Source organism: Rhinolophus sinicus, linkage group LG11 (genome assembly GCF_036562045.2).
Source record: "Rhinolophus sinicus isolate RSC01 linkage group LG11, ASM3656204v1, whole genome shotgun sequence".
In the NCBI taxonomy this organism is placed as follows: Eukaryota; Metazoa; Chordata; class Mammalia; order Chiroptera; family Rhinolophidae; genus Rhinolophus; species Rhinolophus sinicus.
In genome coordinates, this window is record NC_133760.1 from 33,321,901 (window position 1) to 33,346,768 (window position 24,868).

At 46.5% G+C, this 24,868-nt stretch overlaps 1 protein-coding gene and 1 pseudogene across 1 annotated transcript; one reads left to right on the forward strand and one right to left on the reverse strand.

The window, feature by feature from the left end:
* Positions 1 to 82: 82 nt before the first annotated feature.
* KCTD19 (potassium channel tetramerization domain containing 19) lies at positions 83 to 24,860 on the forward strand. Its single transcript, XM_074314741.1, has 15 exons — positions 83 to 137; positions 3,496 to 3,792; positions 12,767 to 12,917; positions 13,701 to 13,892; positions 15,123 to 15,254; positions 17,110 to 17,320; positions 18,441 to 18,601; positions 19,929 to 20,032; positions 20,480 to 20,622; positions 20,818 to 20,901; positions 21,184 to 21,298; positions 21,710 to 22,337; positions 23,543 to 23,728; positions 23,894 to 24,048; positions 24,378 to 24,860. The coding sequence occupies exons 1-15, from the start codon at positions 135 to 137 to the stop codon at positions 24,630 to 24,632; spliced, it is 2,817 nt and encodes a 938-aa protein (XP_074170842.1). The 5' UTR covers positions 83 to 134; the 3' UTR covers positions 24,633 to 24,860.
* LOC109459355 (large ribosomal subunit protein uL24) lies at positions 10,688 to 11,255 on the reverse strand (annotated as a pseudogene).
* Positions 24,861 to 24,868: the final 8 nt, after the last annotated feature.

The window sequence follows — 24,868 nt, forward strand, 5'->3', positions numbered from 1 at the left end:
AGACCGCCCACCGCGTGTCAGACCCCGCCCCATTCCTCCAGGCCCCGCCCCACCTCTCCCGCGCGCCACCGCCCTCCGGGTGGCGGTTATTGCCCTGGCCACGCGCCTGCCCGCCCGCTGCAGGAGTCCGGACAATGGTATGGAGTGCTCCCTGGCGGTCCCTAACCACTAAAACAGCGAATAGAGGGGCAATGTGGCCGAGATTAGAGCTATGGGGTTAGGGACTTGGCTCTGGGACATGTTGGGGGGATATGGCCCCAGATTTGAAAGGTCTGAGGAATTGGAAGAATGCTCCTGCTTTGAGGGATGAAGTGTGCTAACTCTGAGGATTTGGGACTCCAGGTCTTATGAGTGGGGGTGTGCCTCTTGACTGGGTGCAGGTCTTAACATCTCGGTGCTGTGGATGTTGACTCTGAGGCAAGGGGGTGCGCAGGCAGGTGAATGGGGTTGGGGTGGGGGCGCTCTCTGAGGCATGATGGGAAACGTTGGGGAATTGGACTCTGAGACATGAAGTCCTGTCTTATGATCATGAGGTGGTTTTAGTTCTAGAGATTGATTTGGGGGAGAGGGATCAGTGTAGAAAAGAGAGATGCTCTTTGGGATGGGGTATGGATGACTGTACTAGAGCTAGCCCATTTCCTGCAGTCGCTTTGTCCTTCCAGTACTATGTTGCTGTGATTAACGGCTCTCCCCAGGCTGGGACAGGTCTGCACTAACCAGCCTCTGAACAGTCTTTAGGAAGAAAACTCTGGAAAGAGTTCTAGAGTGAGCACTATGCACCCACCACCTAGATCCTACTATGAATAGTTTGCTGTATTTGTTTTATCACATGTCCCTCTATCCATCTTATTTTTTAATGCATTTCAAAATAACTTACAGTATCGGTATATTACACCCCAGTCACTTCAGCAAGCATAATTTTTACCTAGAATTCAATATTGTTTTATGGTCCCTTCTTAGGTACAATTTTATACACTATTTACCACTCTTAATTTTTTTTTTTTTTTTTAAGAGTAGTGATCCTTGAGTGCTTATTTTAAAATCTGATACAGGTGGTTTGTATGTTTGATGGCTTTATACTTTTCTATAGTGTTGATAAACTAGGTCATCTTGAAGCAAAATAGATAATTCACTTATGAAGAGATAACCTTGAACTTTCAACAATGAGCGAAGGAGGATTAATTATCTTTGCCTTTGTGTATATAAAAAGGAACCCACAGCATTCAGCTCTCCTGCCATGGTCCTAGTATTATAATGTCTGTACAGGTATGATTTCAAGAAAGTCCTACACTGGCTTAGTGGGGTCGGGAACACCTCATCATAACTTTCTCTTTTTAAAATAGTTTTATTAAGATGTAATTCATGTACTTACAATTTACCATTTTAAAGTGTACAATTTAACGGTTTTTAGTATATTCACCAAGTTATGCAACCAACACCACAATCAATTTTAGAACATTTTCATCATCCCAAAAAGACATTCCATACCTATTACTGGTCACTTCCAATTCCATCGCCCAACCTCTCTAGCCCTAGGCAACCACTAATCTACAATCTCTATCAGTGTAACTATTCTGTACATTACTTTAGATGGAATCATATAATATGTGTTTTTTTGTGTCTGGCTTCTTTCACTTAGCATAATGTTTTAAGGTTCCATCTATGTTGTAACATATATCAGTACTTCATTCCTTTTTATTGATAAATAACATTTCATTGTATAGATATGCTACATTTGTTCATTCATCAGTTGATGGATATTTTTGTTGTTTCTAATTTTGGCTATTATGAATAATGCTTCCATGGACATTTGTCTGCGAGTTTTTGTGTGGACATAGGATTTCATTTTTCTTGAGTTTATACCTAGAAGTGGAATTGTTGGGCCATGTTTAACATTCTGAAGAACTACCAAACTCTTTTCTAGAGCAGCTGTACCATTTTACACTCCCTCCAGCAGGATGTGAGAGTTCCAATTTCTCCAATCTTTGCCAACACTTGTTATTATCCATTGTTTTGATTCAGTGGGTGTAAAGTGCTACCTCATGTGAGTTTTGTGCATTTCCCTGATGACTAATGATGTTAAGTATCTACATGTGCTATTGGCCATTTGTGTATCTTCTTTGGAGAAATGTCTACTTAGTTTCTTTATCCGCTTTAAATTTGGTTATTCATCTTTTTATTGTTGAGTTGTAAGAATTCTTTATATAGTCTAAATATAAGTTTCTTATGAGATATACAATTTGGAAATATTTTGTTCTATTCTCTAGGTTGTCTTTTTACTTTCTTGATGGTGTCCTTTGAAGCACAAAAGATTTTAATTTTGATTAAGTTTATTTATTTGTTTGTTTGTTATACTTGTGCTTTTGGTATCTTATCTAAGAAGACATCGCCTAATCCAATTATTCTGTTGTCTCTACTCTTATATATATTTGTGAATTGCCCTAGTACCGGGGGTGCCAATAAAATGTACGAGGTCAGACAATTAAGTTCACAAACTCATCCTAGAAAAAGTGTTACATACCTCATTGATGAATATCATTGTGGTCACCTTCAAAGTACTCTCCTTGGGAAGCTATGCACTGAAGGTCGATCATGAAGACTTTTTGTTCTTCTGAGGGTTTTTTATTTTTAGCTCTCATATTTTGGTTTATGATCCACTTGGTGTTAATTTTTGTGTATGCTGTGAGGTAGGGATTCAACTTCTTTTTTTTCACGTGGATGTCCACTTGTACCAGCACCATTTTTTTTTAAAGGCTATTCTTTACCCATTGAATTGTATTGGCTCTTTTCAAAATTCAATTAACCATAAATGTAATGGTTTATTTCTGGACTTTCAATTCTATTCCACTTCTTCATGTGTCTATTCTTATGCCAGTAGCACATCATATTTAATACTATAGCTTTGTTTTAATTTTTGAAAGTGGGAAGTGTAAATCCTCAAATTTTGTTTTTCTTTTTCAAGATTGTTTTGACTATTCTGGGTCTCTTGTATTTCCATATGAATTTTAACATCAGTTTGTCAATTTTTGCAAAAACAGGCATCTGGAATTTTCATAGGGATTGTGTTCAATCTATAGATCAATTTGGGGAGTATTGCCATTTTAACAATATTAAGTCTTCTAATCCATAAACATGGGATGTTTTACCATTTATTTAGGTCTTTTAAATTTCTTTCAACACGTTTTTACGTTTTCAGAGTAAAGCATTACACTTCTTTTGTTAAATTTAGTCCTAAATATTTTGTTCTTTTTGATACAATTGTGAATGAAATTGTTTTCTTAATTTTATTTTTGTATTTATCATTGCTATAATACAGTTGATTTTTTATATTGATCCACCTTGAACTCATTCTAATAACTTTTTAGTGAATTCCTTAGGATTTTCTATATGCAAAAATCACATCACGTGCAACTTGAGATAGTTTTACTTCTTTATTTCCAATATGTATGCTTTTTATTTTCTTTTCTTGCTTAACTCTTTTCATTCCCCCTTTAGGAGGAGCCTGGCATGCCCCATGAATCGGCCGAGGATTTGTTTCATTTTAACGTTGGGGGCTGGCATTTCTCGGTTCCCAGAAGCAAACTCGCTCAGTTCCCAGATTCCCTGTTGTGGAAAGAGGCTTCAGCCTTGACCTCTTCAGAAAGCCAGAGGCTATTCATCGACAGAGATGGTTTCACATTTAGGCACGTGCACTATTACCTCTACACCTCCAAACTCTCCTTCTCCAGTTGTGCAGAACTGAACTTGCTCTATGAACAAGCACTGGGTTTGCAGCTGATGCCTTTGCTGCAGGTAAGATACTCTTGTCTTCCCGGAGTGGTGATCAGTAAACACAGGCTTTACATCACTTAATGTTTTGTCCTTTTATATATTGGTTGCTGAGATGACCCTCTTAATAGGGAAGTGTGATTAGTGAGTTAAAGTAATAAACAATACACTGGGAATGTATGTTCTGAATAAGGGATTTCATTCCTGACTATGCCTAATTTATATCAGCAGCCAGTAGGGACCCAGGATGGGATTTACCACCCCCTGAGAGGGTGCCCTTGATTCTTGGAAATCCTGTTTTAAACTACTTGTGTTTTTGTTGTTGAATTTTAGAAGGTGAAAACTTTAGATATAGTGTTTGTTATATACACTGTGTTCTGAGATTTAAAATCTAAAAGATTCATCAAGAATATTACTTCTCACTATGCCTGTTAGGTCTACAAACTTCACTTACAGCAAAGCAAAAAATCCTTCAAACTGCAGAATCTTTCCTTTATCTTCACTTCTCTGTTTTCCAAGACTTCCTGTTTTCTCCTTTTAAGAGCTTTAAATACCTTTGCTTATATACCATTAAAGTATCACCAAAGAATGTTACCTTTTTTCCCAATTTTTCTCCAAACTACAGAAATCATTTCTATGACTTAAGTAGCTTATTCTTAGTTTTTGAAAATGATTTTTTTTAACCTGGAAGAACTAAATATTAGGATTGGAAAGGACCATTGGCCATGCTCCATATTAATCCCACTCTCTGAGCAAGGTATTGTTTACTCCATCACCCCAAGCACTGACCCAACAAGCCATGGTGCAGCTCAGTGCACTACCAACCGTGCCTCCCCAACACCTCTTTGAAAACACCTGCAGTAGATCATACATGTCTGTGTCATACAGGAGTAAGAACATTTCAGAATGCATGTTTTTATGGACCCTCCTGAAGTAAAAATTTTTTCAACTACCCCAGGAACAGAGTACTAGAATTGCTTGCAAGTGACTTCAATATCACGTATATGGCCTGGCACATCAGCATTGCTGATGACTGTATACCAAGGCACCATTTTGTGGGGAAAAGGAGAGAATCACTTGTTCATTGCAGAAAATCAAACGGACAAAGGCAATTTTTTGAAAAAACCATTTAAAAACACACCAACCCATTATACAAACAGTTATCAAGCCTTTTGCTGTCCTCACTTCCCAAAAATTGAAACAAAATACAACTGTGAAGCAGCTTCTAAATGGGAGTAACCACTCAGAGGCCAACCAGTTGGCCCAGTTCCAAAGTTGCAAGTTGTCTGAGTGGTAGAAGTATTTGAAGAATCATAAAGATCTGCCTTCCTAAAACAGACTGTAAAATAAGTACTTATGTTTGGAAATGGTGTTTTCAAAGAAATAAACATTTAGGCTGGCACAACCAAAGTAGTATTTATTCATTGAAGCAGAATGTAAATACAGCTGGAGAATGAACAGCTGTCTCAAGCAAATCAGCAGCTTCATATGTTTCCATCATTTCCCCCCCTTCTAAGGCCTGTCCAGGTACTCAAGTACCTGCCTAAATATACACACTTTGCTTGGAGAAAATGGAGTTTGCCAATTCTTAGTTTAAAGACTTCTCAAGCAGCCCATCATAATACATTCAGCCAGTATTTATTGAAGACATTCTGGGTACCAGGCATTATTCCTATAAGTTTTAAGGGGAAAGGGGGATGATCCAATAAAAATAGAATGTGAGCCACATATGTAATTTTAAATTTTCTAGTAGCCACATTTAAAAAAATTACAAAGGTTACGTTGATTTTAATAATATATTTTATTGAACCCAATATATTTAAAGTACTATCATTTCAACATCTAATCAATATTTTTAACTGATATCATTTTACATTCTTTTCCTGTGCTAAATCTTCAAATCTGATGTGTGTTTTACACTTATAACACATTTCAGTTTTCAACCATCACGTTTCAAGTACTCAATAGCCTCATGTGGCTAACGGCTACCATATTAGACAGCGCATCTCTAAACTGCTCTATCTAAACTGTTAGTACCCCTCACTGGAGAGTCCTTCAGACTTAACCCCTAACAATAAAAATGAGACTTTACCTCCCACTAACTGAAGTTTCCATGCACTCAACAGATGGCATACCCTACTCAGGATTATTAGTAACATAGTAAGCCTTATTAGAAAGCCACGTAGAAGGAACCAACAAGCACAATGAGATGGGAAGCTTCTGGAGGTCAGGCACCTGGGTTCACACTGTTGCCCTACTCTCCACCCCTCCTTATCCCCCCACATCCCTACCCTTTATCTCTCTTGCTCCCCACTCTACTTGTCCATCCGACCTCCCCCCAGCATGTAGCTTTGGCCTCCAAAGGACATACTCCATACCTATTATTGTCTTGATTCTAAATGTAACGTTTATTGTGAATTGAGCACCAATGAGAGGCTAGGCACTGGAGATCTAGGAATGAGCCATATAGCCATGTAATGTCAGGTAGAGGTAAGTGCTATGAAAAACGGAGCAATACTTCATTTGTAATAGTGAAAGAGGAGGGCATTTCTGTATTCTAGGACTTCTTGGGGTTTCAGAATGTGTTTATGTAATTTTCTTTTTGTGAGTGTAGTTTTTATGTATTCTATCAGTCACTGCCCTTGTAGTACTGGAATTTACTTGAAAGAATAAAACATTTACATCTGTTATTTTTAGTGTACAGATGTGTAGTAAAATGTATAGTAAGTATGTGATAAGGAGATAGCAAGTGACTGAGGCCATGGAAGCTCCTCCTTTAGAAAGAGTGGTCAGGGCAGGCCTCACTGGCAAGGCAACATTTGAGCAGAAACCTGAATGTAAAAGGGACAAGTCATGTAGCTGTCTGGGGAAAGAGCTTCCAGACATAAGTAACAGCAAACCCAAATGCCTTGAGTTAGGGTGGCTTGGAAGAAGCAGACTCAGAAGCCATTGTCAGGTGCAATGAGAGGTAGGGAGATGCCAAAGGTAGATAACGAGGTCGGAGGAAACGAGGGCCAGATGTTGCAGAGTCTTATAGGCCCGCCACACTGAAGACACAGGATTTATTCTAAGTGTTACAGGTAGCTTTTGGAGGTGTCTGAAGAAAGGAGTAAATTGATCAAATTTAAGTTTTAAAAAGATCACTGGACCTTAAGTTAAGCAATGGTTTCTCAGGTACAACAACAAAAACACAAGCAACTGAAGAAAAATATGTAAATTAGACTTCACTAAAACCAAAAACTATTGTTCTTCAAAGGACACCATCAAGAAAGTGAAAAGACAACCCACAGAATGCAACAAAATATTTGCAAATCACATAATCTGATAAGGGACTTGTATCCAGAATATATAAAGAACTCTTACAACTAAACAAAAAGATAAGCAAATTTAAAAATGAGCAAAGGGAGGAGATCCAAGATGGTGGAGTAGATAAACACCGTGCTTGCTTCCTTCCATGAACACATTAAAATTACATCTAAATTATAGAACAATCAACCTGGAGAACCATGTGAAGTCTGGCTGAACAGAAGTTTTATAACTAAGGAGGGGCAGAAATTCGAACCAGGCTGGTCCCAAACCTCCATGTGGCAGTCGAAAATAGGGATGGATACCTCGGCCGCTGAGGTTCCCCACAGAGGAGCAAAGGACCCCAGCCCCACTCCAGGCTCCCCAGAGGAGCCCGCATGTGGCTGTGAAAACCAGTGGGGATTCCAACCATCTGGGTGTGACCAAGGGCTGCAGAAAACCTAGACGTCCTCTTAAATGACCCACGCACAGACTCACTCGCTCGCAGGCACTCACCTTGGGGTCCAGCGGAGGCACGGTGACTCGGGGGGCATCAGAGGCATATGGGGAGCAGACTGACGTGTGTGGCTTCGAGGCCAGGGCTAGAGGACAGTTGCCATTTTCCATCTGGAGTTCTTCTCCCGTGCAGCCAGGTAGGCAGCCGCCATCTTTAATGTGTTAAACCCTCCCCCTACACTTACAGCCAAATCTGAATCTGATTGGTCTGATGAGCTCTGCTGCTTCATCCTGCTAACTCACTGGAACCCTGCACCACCCACATCCCCCAGTGCTGGAGGCACTTTCTCCGGGAGCAGAAAACACCCAAATGGAACAGCAAAAAGAAAAAATAATTTAAAAAAATGAGCAGAGGATTTGATCAGACATTTCTCCAAAGAAGATACACAAATGGGCACTAAGCACATGAAAAGATGCTCAACATCATTAGCCATCAGCAAATGCAAATCAAAACCACAATGACATACAACTTCACAGCCATCAGGATACCTATCATCAAAAAGGAAGGTGTTGGCAAGGCTGTGGAGAAACTGGAACCCTCATACACTGCTGATGGGAAACTAAATTTGTATGGCCGCTTTGAGAGACAGTCTGGAAGTTCCTCAGAAAGTTAAACACAGAGTTACCATATGACCTAGCAGTTCTACTCTTAGATATATACGAAGAGAAATTAAAACCTATGTCCACAAAAATACTTGCAGACAAATGTCACAGCAGCATTATTCAGAACAGCCCCAAAGTGGAAACACTATGTTCGTCAGCTGATGAATACAGTGTGTATCCATACAACGGAACATTATTTGTCAATAAAAAGGAATGAAGTACTGATACATGTAACAAGGATGAACTTTGAAACATTATATTAAGTGAAAGAATCCAGACACAACAGACCATTTATTACATGATTCTACTTATTAATATGTGCAGAATAGGCAACGTTATAGGGACAGAAAGTAGATTAGTGGTTGCCTAGGGCTGCGGTACAGGGTGGGAAGGGTAAGGTGAGCAGGAATGGGTAGTGACTCTTAATGGGCGCAGGGTTTCTTTTTAGGGTGTTGAATAAGATTGTGGTGATGGTTGTACAACTCTGTGAACATATGAAAAACTATTGAACTGTACACTTTAAATGTTAATTTTATCATTTATACATAATGTGTAATTTATTCACGTTAGCTGGGAGTCAGCAAGCTATAGCCCATGGACCAAATCCAGGTCGCTATCTTGTTTGTATAGCCTGTGAGCTAAGAATGGTTTTTACATTTTCAGGTGGTTAATATATATATATATATATATATATACATATATATATATATATAGTGGCACATAAAAGTTATATGAAATTCAAATGTCAATTAACAAAGTTTTGTTGGAACACAGCTATGATCCTTTGTTTATATACTGTCTATGGCTGCTTTTGAGCATACTGCTACTCAGGGGATTTCCAGAGGGCAAGTAAAAGGGAATTGACAGTCTGCCATGAACCTCAAACTCTTGTGAGTGACCCTGAAGGGAAATTTAACACTCTGCAGTAGCAGCCAAGACTCCCAACCAGGCTGACAGCATGTGAGAGGCTTGGAGCAGTTACATTTAGACAAAGGGGCCAAATTACACAGAAAGTTCTAGGAAGCACTGTGATGTTAAGGTACAGACGTGTAACGACCACTTTGAATTTCCCCTGTGAACAAGGTATGACATTCCTATGCATCCAGGATCGTGGATTGACATACCAGATTTGATGACTCCCAAATATATCTCTCCACCTGACTACTCCTATGAATTTCAGACCTATACACCCAGCTGCCTCCTTACCATTGCCACTTGGGTGTTTAATAAGCACACTTTTCTTACCTCTCAAATGGGAACAAAGACAGAAGGTGACCCTCTCTGGCTGGGGGAGGCTCTAGGCTCTTTAGGCAGAGAAGGGAAGAGAGAAGTACGCTGGGCAGAGCGAACAGCACACATAAAGTAGAGGAGGCATGACAGAACATGGGGTGTCTTTGAAATTTTATGGAGTTTAATGTCACTGATATTGGGGTGGGGATGAAAGAATTGTGGGAGATGAAGCTGGAAAGGTAGTTTGGGACCTGACCACTAAGAGAAAGGAAATTTACATTTATATAATCTCTACAACAATATCTTCCAGATTTCACTATTTCCACTTTGTGTGTAAGGAGCCTGAGGCTCGGAGAGGTTAAGTAACAAGTGGGAGGCAGCTGGTTAAGAGCAGTGGTTAAGAACATGGGGTCTAGAGTCCTGGGTTCCATTCCTAGCATCTCCACTTACTTGGGGCACGGAATGCTGTTTCTCTTCCTGGGCCTTGTTTCCCATTTACTAAAAGGGACTGATAACACCAGAGCCTACTTTGTGGGTCAGGGGACGTTATGTGGATTCAGTTTAAAAGTGCCTGGGCGATAAATGTTAGCCCTTAAGTGACAGTCAAGACTCAAAGCCCAGTCTGTCTGAGTTCAAGGCCCTTGTGCTTTGCTTTTTGTGTATATCCTGCTGCCTCCATTGACTGTGAAGGACCTTATGTAAGATGCTAAGGTGACTTCGGACTTGATCCCATAGATAATGGGGAGCACTGAAGTTTTTAAAGATGGGGAGTGGTTTGGACTCACTTGTATGTGTGGAGAGGGCCTGGGGACAAGGGAGACTCTGGGAAGGGAAAGGAGAGAATGAGTGGAGCTGAGAACAGGAGATGGAGTCATAGGTCTTGTTGGCTGAACATGTGGAGATGCTCTGACTTATCAATCAAGTCAGTCCTGTTCCCAATCCTTCAGTGGCTTATCTTAACTAGGGGATAAATCAAACTCCTCTGCCCAGTTTGCAGAGCCCTTCACTCTGGCTCTTGTTGACTGCTCTAGACTCAGTTCCCTCACTCCCTCAACCTCCATACACCTGAAGGCCACATTCAAGGCGCAGAGAGAGGCCGGTGACTCAGGACATAACTCTACTTACTGTACCCCCCACCCTGTCCTGTGCCTCCTGTGCATCGTCACTGTTTTCATTGCTTTGTCCCACTTCTCAGCACAAATATTGCCAGGATATTATACCTATCTTTTTATTATTATTATTTTAATAGTTTTTAATGAAAGCTGTGTGTAAGATTACTTTATTCCTACATCTTCTCAAATGTTTCTTCCTTATATTTGCCCTTTTCCTTTCCTACTTGGTGAGATTTGGCTTTACGTTCAAAGGATCTTTTTGCGGTCTTTGTCCAGCTTTAGTCTAGTGATAACCACCTCATGGGGTGAACGTGCCATTCGCCTTCTCCCGCGGCACTCGCTCAACGTGGATGACGTATTTCTTCCTGTGAACCTGGACTCCTTTGCCAGTTTGCTGCCCTTTGTCGTGTCCTCGGACAACCTGAACTTCACCACCCTTTCGGATTGGCATGGGTCAAACATTGTACTTCTGTCTCAGTTCTTCGAAAAGAGACGACATAATCTTCCTGCGAACGTGGGAAGGTGCTTTAAAATGTCGTTTACGGTTCTTGCTCCAGTCAGAAGTCACCAAGGGGTTGAACTTCATTTTGGCTGCTGGCACTTAAGCAATGGCCGCAGAAGACCATCTTATTCTTCATCTTAACTCGATAATCCTGCCCATCCACTGATGCAGAATCTGTTTCAGCCTCTCAGTCACCTCATTTGTATTCCTCTTTGCCCGAGGCCCACTACCCCCTCCTACAGAAACCCATCTCTCACAGATTTCCCTCATCTGGATATCTGACATCTTGACATAGAAGCTAAAGTGGTGTGCAATCCTGAGCAAACAGGGACCAGAAGGCGTGGATCCCCTTCTAATGCTGTGGAAAGAAATCCCAGGATTCCTGGAGGTTCTGAAACTTCATAACCCTGCTGGCTCTTATCTCCGTATATATGAATTGTTGGCTTTAATGTCTTTTCTCAGCTTTTCAGGTCTTTTCCGAAGCTGAGAGCTCCTTCAGTACAAGGCACGGGGTCTGACTGTTGCCCTGGTGATGATACACAAACATTTCTCAAGTGAATGAATGACAGAATCTCTTCTGCTACTTCACACACTCACTGTTTTTCCCCATTGCTCAATATCCCCAGGAAAGCACGCCCCCATGACCCCGCCATTGTCCATTCTTTCCACAAGTCCACCAGCTGCCCAAAGTGGGGAAGACTCTGACGATGGTTCCCTCCTTTGGCAGAACTTAAGCAGTTCTGTGGATGCAGTTTATAGCCACGGCCACCAGAGAGCTCTTCTCAAAGCTTGGGATTCCCATGAGCAGCCCCTGGGTGGCTAGGAATTAGAAGCAGATTCTTTTATTAGTTTGATACTGACTCTGAGGTGTTCTGTGCATTATGAGGCTGTTAGAGAAAAAAATTGGTCATGTGGTGGTGCCTTTACAGGATGACTTTTCCAGCTATCTCCAAAGATTTCTTAGGAAAATTCTGTTTTCTTCTAAGGCAGGGACAGAAAAAATGGGCTTGGTGTTATGTTAATCTGCCCCCTGGGCAGGACTTGTGGGAGAATGGGTCCCTCAGTGCAGACAGCAGGAAGACATCCCGCCCACCCTCTGTTCCGGGCTTCAGCCCTACCTACCTGGGATGCTCCGCTCTAGCCTCCGCCCACAGGGAAGCTCTGGACTTGAAAGACTGCTTGGGCAGATCACAAATCCTTTGCCCACAACCGCCTCATCAGCAAAATGGGAATGCAAACACTCATCTATCTACCAGAGCTGTGTCAGGGTAAATGAGCGAATGACTGAAAGCCCTTTGAAAAGTGTGGTACCCTGTGTCACCTCCATTCCCTGCTTAGACCACGTTCCAAGGTTAGGATGAGCACAAACACCCAGCCAGCCACAACAATTATAACAAGTCAAAAAAGATTTTTGAACTCTTGATGGGAAATGATAGTCAAAACTCTCAAGTTTTTAATAGTTAAATATAAGTTACTCTTAAGATTGTGTAAGATAAATTTCTATTAATCAACATAAAATTATAACCCCTAAAAATATTTCAGATATCAGAAGAGAAATAGTCGTTGAGATTTTGAATATCAGCATCTCATATTATAGACCTAAATTTTTACATTTTTGTGTGATTGATTCAATTTATTTCAAAACACTTTACCAAAGTAAGTCACATACTATTTTTCCTGGTATTTCACCCTAGAATTGGTAGTTACTTAGTTTAGGATTTTCAAAACAGTAATCTTCTTTATCTAACAGACTCTAGATAACCTGAAGGAAGGGAAGCACCATCTACGTGTGCGGCCTGCAGACATACCTGTTGCTGAGAGAGCATCTCTGAACTACTGGCGAACATGGAAATGTATCAGCAAACCCTCAGAATTTCCTATAAAAAGCCCAGCCTTCACAGGTATAATCACAGGCTGACCCTTCCTGAAATCCACACCTGCTTCCCTTCTCATCCTAACAGAAGTGGCTTCCTTCCAGAGAGTACCCTGATTTCTGAGCTAGTTCTGGAAGATTTCTCTACCTCGCTGTCATCTCCGTTGATCTTATACCCTGCCAGATGCCCTCTCCATGGCTGCTAACCCACTGGAATCAAACATCTTCCCCCATGTTCATTCCTCTGTGTATTTTTTTCACTTGGGCAAGGCTGGCCTACCTTCTACCTCTCTGAGTAGTCAGGGAACTCCACCATCTTTTCAAATCACCTTTAACCACCACACAAGGAATGTTCCCAAATGATCACTGTCTAATGGGTGCCTTACAGCATAGATTGGCTTCTCTGGGACACTACAACATCTATTCCTGATGGATGGGTGTTGGGCTTCCAAAAGAGTCAAAGGATCTATTTTACCTCTAGGTCACAGTGGTTGGTTTGAGCAATTAGAAAGAATCAAATAGGTAACCAATGTGAATTTAATGACTGGGTACATAAGCCAAAATTTCATAACATGTCACACTGCCCTTCATTAGAAAAAATAGATTTCCATGCCCGGCTCCCCACCACACTCCTGCCATATCTTAGGGTTACCTCTAAAAAGAGAGAGGAAGGAGGCACCTGGCAGGGATCATCTCCAGGGTGAATCTTTCCAGCTTCGTCTGGGGCCCCTGGGTCAGTGAGAGCCATGGTGGCCTCTAAGAACCCTGGCCTCTAGGAGGTGGCGACACCCCTCTGCACATTCTCCTCCAGGCCTACATGATAAGGCCCCTTTGGGGCTCATGGACACACCACTGTTGGACACGGAAGAGGAAGTGCACTACTGCTTCCTGCCCCTAGACCTAGTGGCCAAGTACCCAAGCCTGGTGACTGAAGACAACCTGCTGTGGCTGGCTGAGACTGTGGCTCTGATTGAATGCGAGTGCAGCGAGTTCCGCTTCATTGGTGATTGTTCTATCCTGGGGTGTGGAGGACAGGGGTGGGAAGAGGGGGGCAGGCGACAGGACCCATCCACCCCTCCCCATCCACACTCCCCGAGGCCCCAGTTGGTGCTTAGGGCCTCAGGGGCTTCCCTGGGCATAGGTGGTGGAGGCATGACAGAGCCTTCCCAGATGCAAGCAGAGTTCCAGCATTAGACTCCACTAACCTTAGGACTATGTTATTCCTTGTTCACTTTGGGATGCCCTGGGTATAAAGACAACACTGGAAACTACCTGCAGTGGTGTCAGAGGCCACGGAAAGTTGGTACGAAGGGCAAGGCCCTGAGCTGGACTCCAAGGTCAGCTACTCTTCTGGTTCTGCCCTTATGTATCTAATTCAGCTCCTCTCACCCTAAAATGAGGAAATAGGGTTGTTTCAAAGAACGGTCCCCACCTGCTTTCACTTCCGCTAAACTCAGAATAAAAGGAAAGGAGGGTGGATGGTAAAAGGTTCCCCAGAATCATTGTAGAATTGTCCACTTCAGCTAGTGGCCTAAGGAGGGATGAGCTCTTCAGTCTTGGACAGAAGAGAGCCTTCCTTCGGCCACCTGTCCCAGAACAAGCTCTGGTGGGGGTGTGAACTGAGTGACCGCTCTGATTCTAAGATGCTGCTGCTTCCTGTATGAAGAGGGCAGGAAACACCCAAGTTGTACTAGGGGTCCAACTATCTGGAACCCCAGCCATTCATATTCATGGTTACCTGGAAAGTTGTCTGTGATGTGCTTCTGAATCTCCCAGTTGATTCACACAGGACTTTAGCGTTGGCTCCATCTCTGCCTCCCTCCCTGCCATCCAGGCAGGGACAAACTGCAAGTGTCACCTGCCAGCCAGGCTCGGCTGGGCCCTTCTTCTCTAAGCGGCAAGACAACTCCCTCTTTTGGAATGGCCTGCTTTGGGTCAAGACTCGTAGGGTAAGTCCCAGGGCCAGTGTGCTCACCAGCTGGGCCTGGCGTGGGAGCCCCAGGCCAGGCCATGGGAAGCCACACCCATGGACTCAAACACAGGAAAACAAAGTAATCTGGGGTCTGTCACCTTGAAAACTACAGATTTAAAGCTAATCTAACCAGGTATGTTTAGAAACTGTTTCAGAACAAGGAGAGCCTAGGATAGGTTGCAGTACCAAAAATGTGCCAAAGTCTAGACCTAAATTAGAAATAACCTCATTAACTCATCTTGTTTTCCTTTGCTTTTTAAGTGAATTTTCTTCGCTCACAGAAGATTATACTACCGGATAATTTCTCCAACATAGATGTGTTAGAAGCAGAAGTGGAAATTCTGGAAATCCCTGAGCTCACCGAAGCTGTAAGGCTATACCGGCTGAACATGGGTATGTCACCAGGGGAAACTTGCCCTCCCCTTGACATCGTGGGGCAGTCAGGCTAGAGCTGGAAAAGCCAAGAACAAGCATCTCCCCTCCCACAACTTTGGGCCTTGGGAGGTGGTGAGAGAAGTGGGTGTTTGAGCTGTCTTAGAAACCAGAAGAGGAATCTCAGCCTGAAATCCTCTGTGACCTCTGTCTGTTCAGCCTCCCCACTGAGGGTGGGTAGCTCATAGGTAGCCCAGCCCCACCTAGGTGAGGAAACCAGGCTAGAATGTCCTCGGCAGGGAGGCTGAGCCTGATAGCAGACTTCCCAGGGGCAGGAGAGGTCTGCTTGTGGAAGTGGTGAACAACTGGGAACTTCTGCCACTCCCGTCCTTCTCTTCCAGACACAGCTGGAAGGTGTGGGAAATGCTTGGGCAAATTCCCCACTAGTGCTTCAGTTTTCCCACTCACCACCAAATTCCCTTGTGCCCTACTTCAAAACCCCAGGCTGCTGTGTCTGTTTCTGTCTACTGCTGACACTTCCTTACCCTGGTCTAGTCCAGGCCTTCATGCTCCCGACTCTACCTCATTCCAGCTTGCTTCCCCCTTCACATTTTTCATTTGCCTTTCATCATCCTGTTTCCCAAATCTTACACGTCCATGGAAACTAGTGTGCCTGTTGCAGGGAGCTAGCTACCTCAGTGTGGCCTCAGCTGGCATTCTGAGAATGTATAGAACTGAAAACACATATTATGGTTTGCACATCACTAGACATTTATCCGTGGGAATGGGCCTTTCCCTGTCTTCAGGCCCAGCTCTCCTAGCCTCCTCCCTAGGCAAATGGAGTCCTGTCCTATTCGGGGGTAGTCGCATTCTACAGCAGGTCTCAGGAGCCTGTCCCAGGTTCTTACAATACACTTGTAACTTCAAACCCCTCCCTCAAGGGCTTCTGTTCCTCAGAGAACAGGTTCTGTTCCACTGGTCACTGAGAGATGGGTGGAGTGGTGCCGGCTCCACAAGAGCTATGTGAAGATGGAAGGGCAATGAGTTTGTACGCAGGCTCTGTACGCTATGCAGCAGCCTGCTCCCTCCGCCCCCCACTCACACACACACACACTGAGCACGGTTTTTGCCTTTTATAAAGCACCATACCTAAGGGGAAGAGCTCCGGTAGCCTTGGAGATGGACAGAGCTGCCCTCAAATCCCAGCTCTGCCCCTGCCTCGATTTGCAGTTTGGGGCAAGGTACTTAATTAGCCTCTCAGGAGTTTCCTCACCTGTGGTATGATAGCACTACCCCTCTTGTGGTGTAGCTCTGAGGGTTGGAGATAATCCATGAAAGTTGCCCAGCAGCTTGCCCATTGTTGCCACTGTAGACTGTGCATTGTGCCCACTACAGGAGAACAAGGTCCCACCCACCAGCCAGCAATTCTCATACCCCACCTGGGGAAAACGCTGCCCCGGAGTGATAGGAGCTGTGAGTCCGGAAAGCCGTAACGCACTTCCGCTTCTGTCTATGGTTGCTGATCTTTACCCACGAATAGTTAAAGCAGAGCCTGGAACTAAGGGAGATTCCCACAGAGGTTGGCTCAGATGGCTGCTGCACTGAAATTTCTGAACTTCAAATGTTAGTGATCCAGCAAAATTGCCCTTCCCTCCTCCCCACCTCCCAACAAATAGTTTTGACCTCTCAACCTGACTGAGAACATGAAAAAAATTATACTGATTTTGAGAAGATCCATATTTGGGCTGTGCAACGCCGTAAGCTCCCTCTGAGCCTCTTTAGTACTGATTCAAGGCAGCAGTAGAACGAGACCCAAAGCTTCCAATACAATTATGATCACAAGGGGTCTAGGAGTCACCCCTTTCTCCTGGCACAGGTGGCTGTTCCCGGACCTCCTGTCCCCCCCCGAGCCTGGGGAAGGGGGGCCGCACAGCAGGCCTGGAGTCCATGAAGCCACTGTACACGATGGCCCTGGGTCTGCTCGTCAAGTACCCAGACTCCGCGCTGGGACAGCTCCGCATTGAGAGCACGCTGGACGGAAGTCACCTGTACATCACAGGGAATGGGGTTCTCTTCCAGCACGTCAAGTAAGGCTCTCCTCGGGGAATAGCTCGGTCCCACTCAGCCTGGGCTTCACCTTTCTCTAGGAACCAACCTGGTACCCTGCCCATCAGCCAGAGGGAAGTAGTGGCCTTGGAGGCAAACCTATAATTTTAGCCACTTCCACCACCACCACCAAACCTCAGCCTCAGAGGAGAGGGCTGGTATCAAGATGCAATGGTTCCCAAGCTTTCATATTTCTTCTCTCTGCAAAGCATTGCTCTGGTTCTAGCCCTGTGCTAGGTCTGAGGTGACCAGACTACAGTCACACCCCTTAAGGTGCTAAGTGTTACCCCTCCCCCCATGCAGACCCTCCTCCAAAGGTTGTCCCCCCACCCTTGGGAGGCTCACTGGACACCTAGAGGGGCCAGAGCCAGTGGCGAGTCTCCCAGAAGTAAGGCAAGGCAGGCTTCCCAGAGGAGGTGATACCTGGCCTTTGTCTTGAAGGGCGAGTTCAGAATGTTCCCATTAGTGCAGGGACATTACAGAAGGGGTAACAGGTTCAGAGTGGACAGCTCTCAGGGTCACAAAATACATTAGTACCCAAACTAAAGATGGAAGTGGGTTTTCTTGAGCCACTGGGGCGGGGGTCAGCCAACCCTGAACCCTATCTTACCTCAATATTGTTGTTTTGTACCTTTCTGGCCTGCCCCGGATGTCACAGAGGGCAAAAACAAGTGCCTCTGGAGGCAGGGGGTTGATATTCAGACTTTCTTGGGCACGCAGAGTGTTAGTAATCTCCCAAGGCCATGGCAACCTGCCACATAGTGGCTGAGATGTCGTGGGCAGATACTCACAGGGGCAGGAAAGATGTGGCTGGGCCCTGGCCTGGCTTCTGGAACCTGAGACAGGACCTGGAGGCTTGCAATTTGTCAATTTAAAGGACTTTGCTAAAATAGGTCAAGCTCAGCTGCAAAAGGCTGAGCCTGTGTGTTCCAGCTTACCCTCCTACCAGATATGACCATGTTTCCAGTTAAATCATGGAAATGATGTTAATGAGAAGTTTGAGCCAGTGCTGGGGCAAGACGCTCTAGACACAGAGTTGAGAGGCTGGCCCCCTTGGGGTGCAGCGCGGAGGCTCTCTGTGACAGGCCTTTCCTCTGGCAGGAATTGGCTGGGGACTTGCCGGCTGCCCCTGACCGAGACCATTTCTGAGGTGTATGAGCTCTGTGCCTTCCTGGACAAGAGGGACATCACCTATGAGCCAATGAAAGTTGCTCTGAAGACTCATCTGGAGCCGAGGACTCTGGAACCCATGGATGTGCTCAGTAAATGAGGAAGCTTCTTATTTTGAATTTAGCATCAAGGAAGGGCCTGGAGGAGGAGAGGAAAGAGGAGGCTGGCCAGGGCCAGGAACTGTAGAGGGAAGAGGAAAGGAAAGCCAGACAGACCAACACTTGTGGTTCTGCCTAAAGGGAAACTTTCATGTTAAGTGAGCCCTCCTCACTGCAAGCCTACGAGTAGCCTCAAACAGCACAGACGGGTCGGTACAGGCTGAACACTGCAGACCGACCCATGTGGGGCGCACAGTCCCCAAGTCATGCCTGCTCCAGCTCTGGGTGCTGCCATGCTGTACTCACTTGGTCCTCATTGCTATCCAGGGAGGAACAGTCCCTGTGTCCATTTAACAGATTAAGCAGAGGCTCAGGGAGGTAACTTGCTCAAGTTATATAGTTAGGTCATAATTGAGGTGGGGTTGAAATCGGAGTCCAAAGCTAATATTGTTTTCACCATCTACTTATAGCCTCCTATTAACAAAAAGTTTTTCAGGTCAAGTTTATGCTGTATCACTATCATTCTGCAACAGTCAACATGTATTAAGCACCTACCATATACCAGGACAGAAGTCGACACTAGGGGTACAGAAGTGAGCAAAACAAACCCAGTCCTTCTCTTCCCGGAGTTCACAATCTAATATATACCTCTTACTCTTATCTAATTAGAATCTAGTTAGATACCCTTCACTCATTACAAAGCTCGTTAGAAACTGGTTCCCAAACATCACAACAAAGCCTGAGTCTATTCACCCCCAGGAAATGTCATGGGTTCATCTTCCCAGAAGAAAGCTCTATTCTCCAGACATGCCTAGAGGCTTGTTCTCTGTAGAAGAAACAGTGAATTGATGAGAGCTGGCTCTATGACATTTGCCAAAACATAAGCACAAACATACCAAGGGACTCCTAGCTCCAGTCCAAGTAGCCACATGAAAAGTTACACACCCAGGACACACCCAGCCAGAAACCAGAGGCAGCTGGCAATGTAGGAACCTCAGTCTAGCTTTCTTGAGAGAGGTGGATCAGGGGAAGAGCAGCGGTGCCCTTGGGGTTGAGATTCCAGGAGGTTTACATTCCCCACCTCCAGAGTCACCAGCCGACCCTCCAAACTGCCATGCCAACCCCACCTGACCACCCAGGAAACCGCATGGTGAGCTGCCAGGGAAGGCCTGAGCAGCAGAGAAGGTGGAGTCGGATTTCTGCCGCTTCTGAGTAGACGACACAGTATGACTGATGAAGATATTGAGTCGACATGCACTACACTCTTGACCGAAACTTACCTTCTGGCCCTGTGATGTGTTCCCTCGCATTGTTTCCTTAGGTGAGGAGTGGGCGGCAGAAATCACTGTGTATTCACCGCAACAGATCGTCAAGGTTTATGTTGGAAGCCACTGGTATGCGACCAGCCTGCAGACCCTGCTGAAGGTACTGTTGACCCAGGCTGCCCTCCTCTTCCGTTGGCTTCTGCAGCTGAGCGGCTTTGGAACTCGTCACCTGGCCCTCACATAGCCTCCAGCACCTGCTTAGAACAAGCCCCTTCCCCCTGCTCTTATTCTAACAGCACGCTGGGAAGGCCCTCAGGAGTTTGGGGGTAGGGAGGAGGCCACTCTGAGGGGCCTGGACTGAGCAGGAGGGAGGGTGGGGTCCCAAATACCCCTAGAAGGTGGTCTAAGGACCAGCAAAATTTGCAGAAGAGATAATGTGCTTCTTCTTCGATGTTCTGCTCCCCACCATGGCTCCCTGTGGCCAAGACACCCCAAAGCCTCTGCTGTAGAATGGTTGGGGAAATGAAGAGTAGACTGACCCGGACCCTTACAAAAGACCTAGACTTTTAACTAATAGACTGACAGTGTGGTGCCCAACCCTTTGCAGTACCCAGAACTGCTGTCCAACCCTAAGCGAGTGTACTGGATCACATATGGACAGACCCTGCTGATCCATGCGGATGGGCAAATGTTCCGACATGTTCTCAACTTTCTCAGACTTGGAAAACTGTTTTTACCATCCGAATTTAAGTAAGTGAGGGAAGGAAACTGTATGATGAAACCCCATCCCTCGGTAATAAAGGACACGAGCTTGCAGCCTTTAGGGAGGAGGGCATAGTATTTCTAACATGTGAACTGCTGTTGAAGGCAGCAGCTCTGGAGGCCTAAGCCCCTCCTACAGTCCCACCCCCGCTGCCCAGTCCCATATCTTCCTGTCATTTGCAGGGAATGGCCCCTCTTCTGCCAGGAGGTGGAGGAATACCACATCCCATCTCTCTCAGAAGCACTTGTCCAATGTGAGGCGTACAAGTAAGGGGACTTGGCTCCAGACACCACATTCGGGAGTTTGTCCTTTAATTTCCTCTTGGGAATTCTGTCCTAAGTTCCACCTCCCAATAGGACCTGTTCTCCTTACGGTTAAGGGGGGTGGAGCAGGCCCAGGATTGACCAGTGACCTCAGCAAAACCGTTTAAGAGCCCCTTCTCCCCCACTGTCCAGAGTCAACTCCCAGCCAAAGGGCAAACCTGACTGACTGGTCAATGGGCTAGTGAAAGCTTCTACTCACTAACCAACCCTTCTTGGAGTGTGCAGGTCATGGACCCAGGAGAAGGAATCTGAAAATGAAGCAGCTTTTCCCATCAGGAGGCTGCATGTGGTGACAGAAGGGCCAGAGTCACTGGTGGAGCTCAGCAGAGATCCCAAAGAAGTAAGGCCTGGCCTTCTTGGGCTTGGTGTTGTCCTCAAAGGGAACCCTTCCCCCCCCCCCAGGGCTCAGGGCAGGCTCTGCTGGTGGGGGTGGGGGGCACAGCTGTGTGACAGGGCAGGGCCTAGATGGCTCCTAGCACAGTAACCGGCTTCTGAACCTAGGAGGAGACTCAGGGAAGTGTTGGCTGCTGTGGCCTGAGGCTGATAATATGTCCCTTTGGCGTGTGAGAGGTCCCTGGGCTGGCACCACCCCACTCAGACTGAGCGAAGATCACAGGGCTGTGGCGGGTGGGATCATTCTGGGTGAGCAAGTGAGGTCTCAGAGGCCAGTGTTTTCGATCTGGGGGAGGAGGCTCCACTGTGGAAGCAAACATGCCCAGAGCTGCTGTGCCCTCCATCCCTCCCTCCCCAGACCACAGCCTGCGTGCCGGTGGACCTCCAAGACTGCAATGACAGGCCTCTATGGAACAAGGCCAAGGGGACGCTGGCCCGGTCCAGCCAGATGGAGGAGGCTGAGCAGTACTCCCAGCCCATCCAGATGTCCCTGTGCCAAGGTGCCAAGCGGGCGGGCAATCCCAGCACATACTCCCACTGTTCTGGCCTATGTGCCAACCCTAGACACTGGGGGGCCCACCCTGAAAGTCCCCCCAAGAAGAAGTGCACCACAGTTAACCTCACACAGAAATGTGAAACCAAAGACCCTCTTGTCACCCCCATGCAAAAACTCATCTCCCTGGTGAGGGAGTGGGACATGGTCAATTGCAAGCAGTGGGAATTCCAGCCACTGCCAGGCCCCTGGAGCAGCTCCTTGGAGGAGGCTGCCTTGCAGCTCCCCTCAGGAAGCGAGGCTGCTTCTCAGCCCAGTACCTCAGCTTCCTGGAAAGGCCATTCCACAGCCTCAGAGAAGGACCCAGGTCCACAGGCAGGAACTGGAGCTGGAGCCAAAGACAAAGGGCCAGAGCCAACATTTAAGCCATATTTCCCCATGAAAAGAGCTGTCACTCTGAAGGACTGGGCCAAGCAGAGGTCAAAGGAGAGAGGTGAGTCCCATACCATTCCCATTTACAAAACAGAAAAGGCAAACCTTGACTAAAACCACAGCATGAGTGAGTGACAAAAGGGGACTAGAACCAGCACTCACCAATGCCAGCTGTGTCAAGCAGCAGACACAAATATATGACCAACACAGTGGCATGGCTTGAGGGGCTAAGAGACCACATAAAGCAATATGGGAAGGGGGTGCCTATGAAGTAACAGGAGTACAAAGGAGGCTGGGGCCTGGGGAGTCAGCAGGGAAAGGAGAAGCTTCGGGGCTTGTGGAAACAGGTCCTTGGTCTAGCTGCAGGCCAGGCTTCACATGGAGAAGTGATGGGAGGTAAGAGCGAAGATAGAAATAATCAAACAGGTCTTGCGGCTAAGTTCAGGACCCAGCACTTTGTTCTGATCATAAAGGGAGTGGACAGCCACTGAAGCATTTTAAACAAGGGAGCAAGCAGTCAGGTGTGTGTTCAGAAAGCTTGCTCCAGGAGCAGAGGAAATGCCGCAGCAGGAGGGGAAGTGCTAGAAGCAGTGAGGTCATTCTAGATGGAAACAGGCTAGGCAGTTGGGGGAGGATGGGGATGAGGATTCAGCCAAAGAGGGGGCAGGTTTCTGGCTTGGCTGACTGCAAGGGGTGGACAGGACGAGGAGCGGGAGAGAGGTGTGTTGTGTGGAGCGCTGCAGCGCAGCGCAGGGAAGTGCGCTGAGAATTGCCATAATGGGCTGTTTCCTCTGCTCCGTCAAAGTCCTTCCTACACTACTGTCGCCTTCCCTTTTTGTAGCTCTAGCCTTGCTTGGAGGGGCCTTCTTGGGCCCTGCCTGTGAGCCACAAATTGGTCTGTCAAGCATACTTCTCACAGTGGACAGACATCAAAGGCTCACCCAAAAAGCTCCTCTCATTTAAAATTTTATAAAGATTTCCAGTCCCTAGCTGAGTTATTATTGGCCTTATACCAATCTCAGCTCAACAGAGAAATTTGGAGAGTTCTTAGAGTTCTGAAATTTAGGATTTAGTTCACAGGGCAATGAAGAGAGGAGAGCCAGGACAGGCCCCTGCCAACCCAAGGTGCCACTTCCAAGAGGCTAGAGGCAGCAGCTGCTGGAAGGGTGGGGTGACTGGCTGTACTGGTCTGTCACCAGAGGTCCCCTCCCTGGCTGAGCTCTGAAATGACTTAAGGAGAACGCCCTTCCCACGTTGTTTCCACAGAAGGCCCTGCCCCTGAGCAGCCTCTGCCTGAAGCCAGTGAGGTGGACAGCACAGGGGTCATCCTCAAAGTGAGCCACCCCCCTGTGGTGGGCAGTGACGGCTCCTGCATGTTTTTTGAGGACAGCATCGTCTACACCACACAGATGGACAAGCTGAGGCGCACGCCGCCCACAGCCAGCCCCCACGGTGAGGCTCTGGAGCCAGGCCAGGCCCCGGCCAGGCATGTCCTTGTAGAGATGCCCACGCCCCACCCAGAGAGACAGTCTCCCTCGCTCGGGAGCCCTTACCCCAGGCTGCTTCTAAGGCCCAGGCCTTGGGTAGATGTGGCCACATCCACTGTCTCCTGCACAGAGGTGACTTTCCTGAGTTTCTCTCTATCCTGGGAAGAGATGTTCTATGCACAGAAATGTCACCGCTTCCTGACTGACATCATCCTGGATTCCATCAGGCAAAAGGACCCCAAAGCCATCACAGCCAAGGTGGTTTCCCTGGCCAACCAGCTGTGGGTATGTGACAAGCCCCAGGTCCTGTTCCTTCGCCACCTGTCCCCTTGCCCCACAGTAAGTGGTACAAGGCAAGAGGAAGCAAGCCAAGATGGTGGACGTAGGTAAAGGGAACAGGTCAGGGGCAGAAGGGTGGCAAGAAGAGGGACAGGAAGAGAGGGTAGTCTCATCTGGACCAAGCCTTGGCCAACAGGCAGCTTGGAGTGAAAGTGCCCCGATCCCTGTGGCTCCTGCAGGCCCAGGGAAGCCCCTGTCTGCACCCCACTCTGAGGGGCTAAGCAAATGTGCATTGGGCAGCTGCCCCCAGTGCTGACAGCGGGCTCTCCTGGCAGACCCTGCACATCAGTCCTAAGCAGTTTGTGGTGGATTTGCTGGCCATCACTGGCTTTAAGGATGACCGGCATACCCAGGAACGCCTGTACAGCTGGGTGGAGGTAAGGGCGACCTGCACCCCACCGGGAATGGTGACCCTATGGATTCCTCAGATGGACAGTATATCTTGCTGCAAGAGGGCTAGGCCAGCACTGCCCAGAAGGCAAGGCAGGCAGCTAGACCTTGGGTCCTTGGTCCTGGGCAGGGAGAAATGATGGTTGAAAACACCCAGTCTAGAGTAGTCAAGAAGCAGTATTCAGCCTACTTATTTTTGTAGTTTTCCTCCAATGATATTGATTTTGCCTTCATCACGAACAACCTTGGCCACGCTCAGGGAAGCACATCATATGAGCCCAAGATTTTGGGGTGCTGAAATCAGAGAAACTATTGGGAGTCAGACCTTTCCAACAGGTGACATCAACATCACCTACTTAACCATGATGTCCCCAGA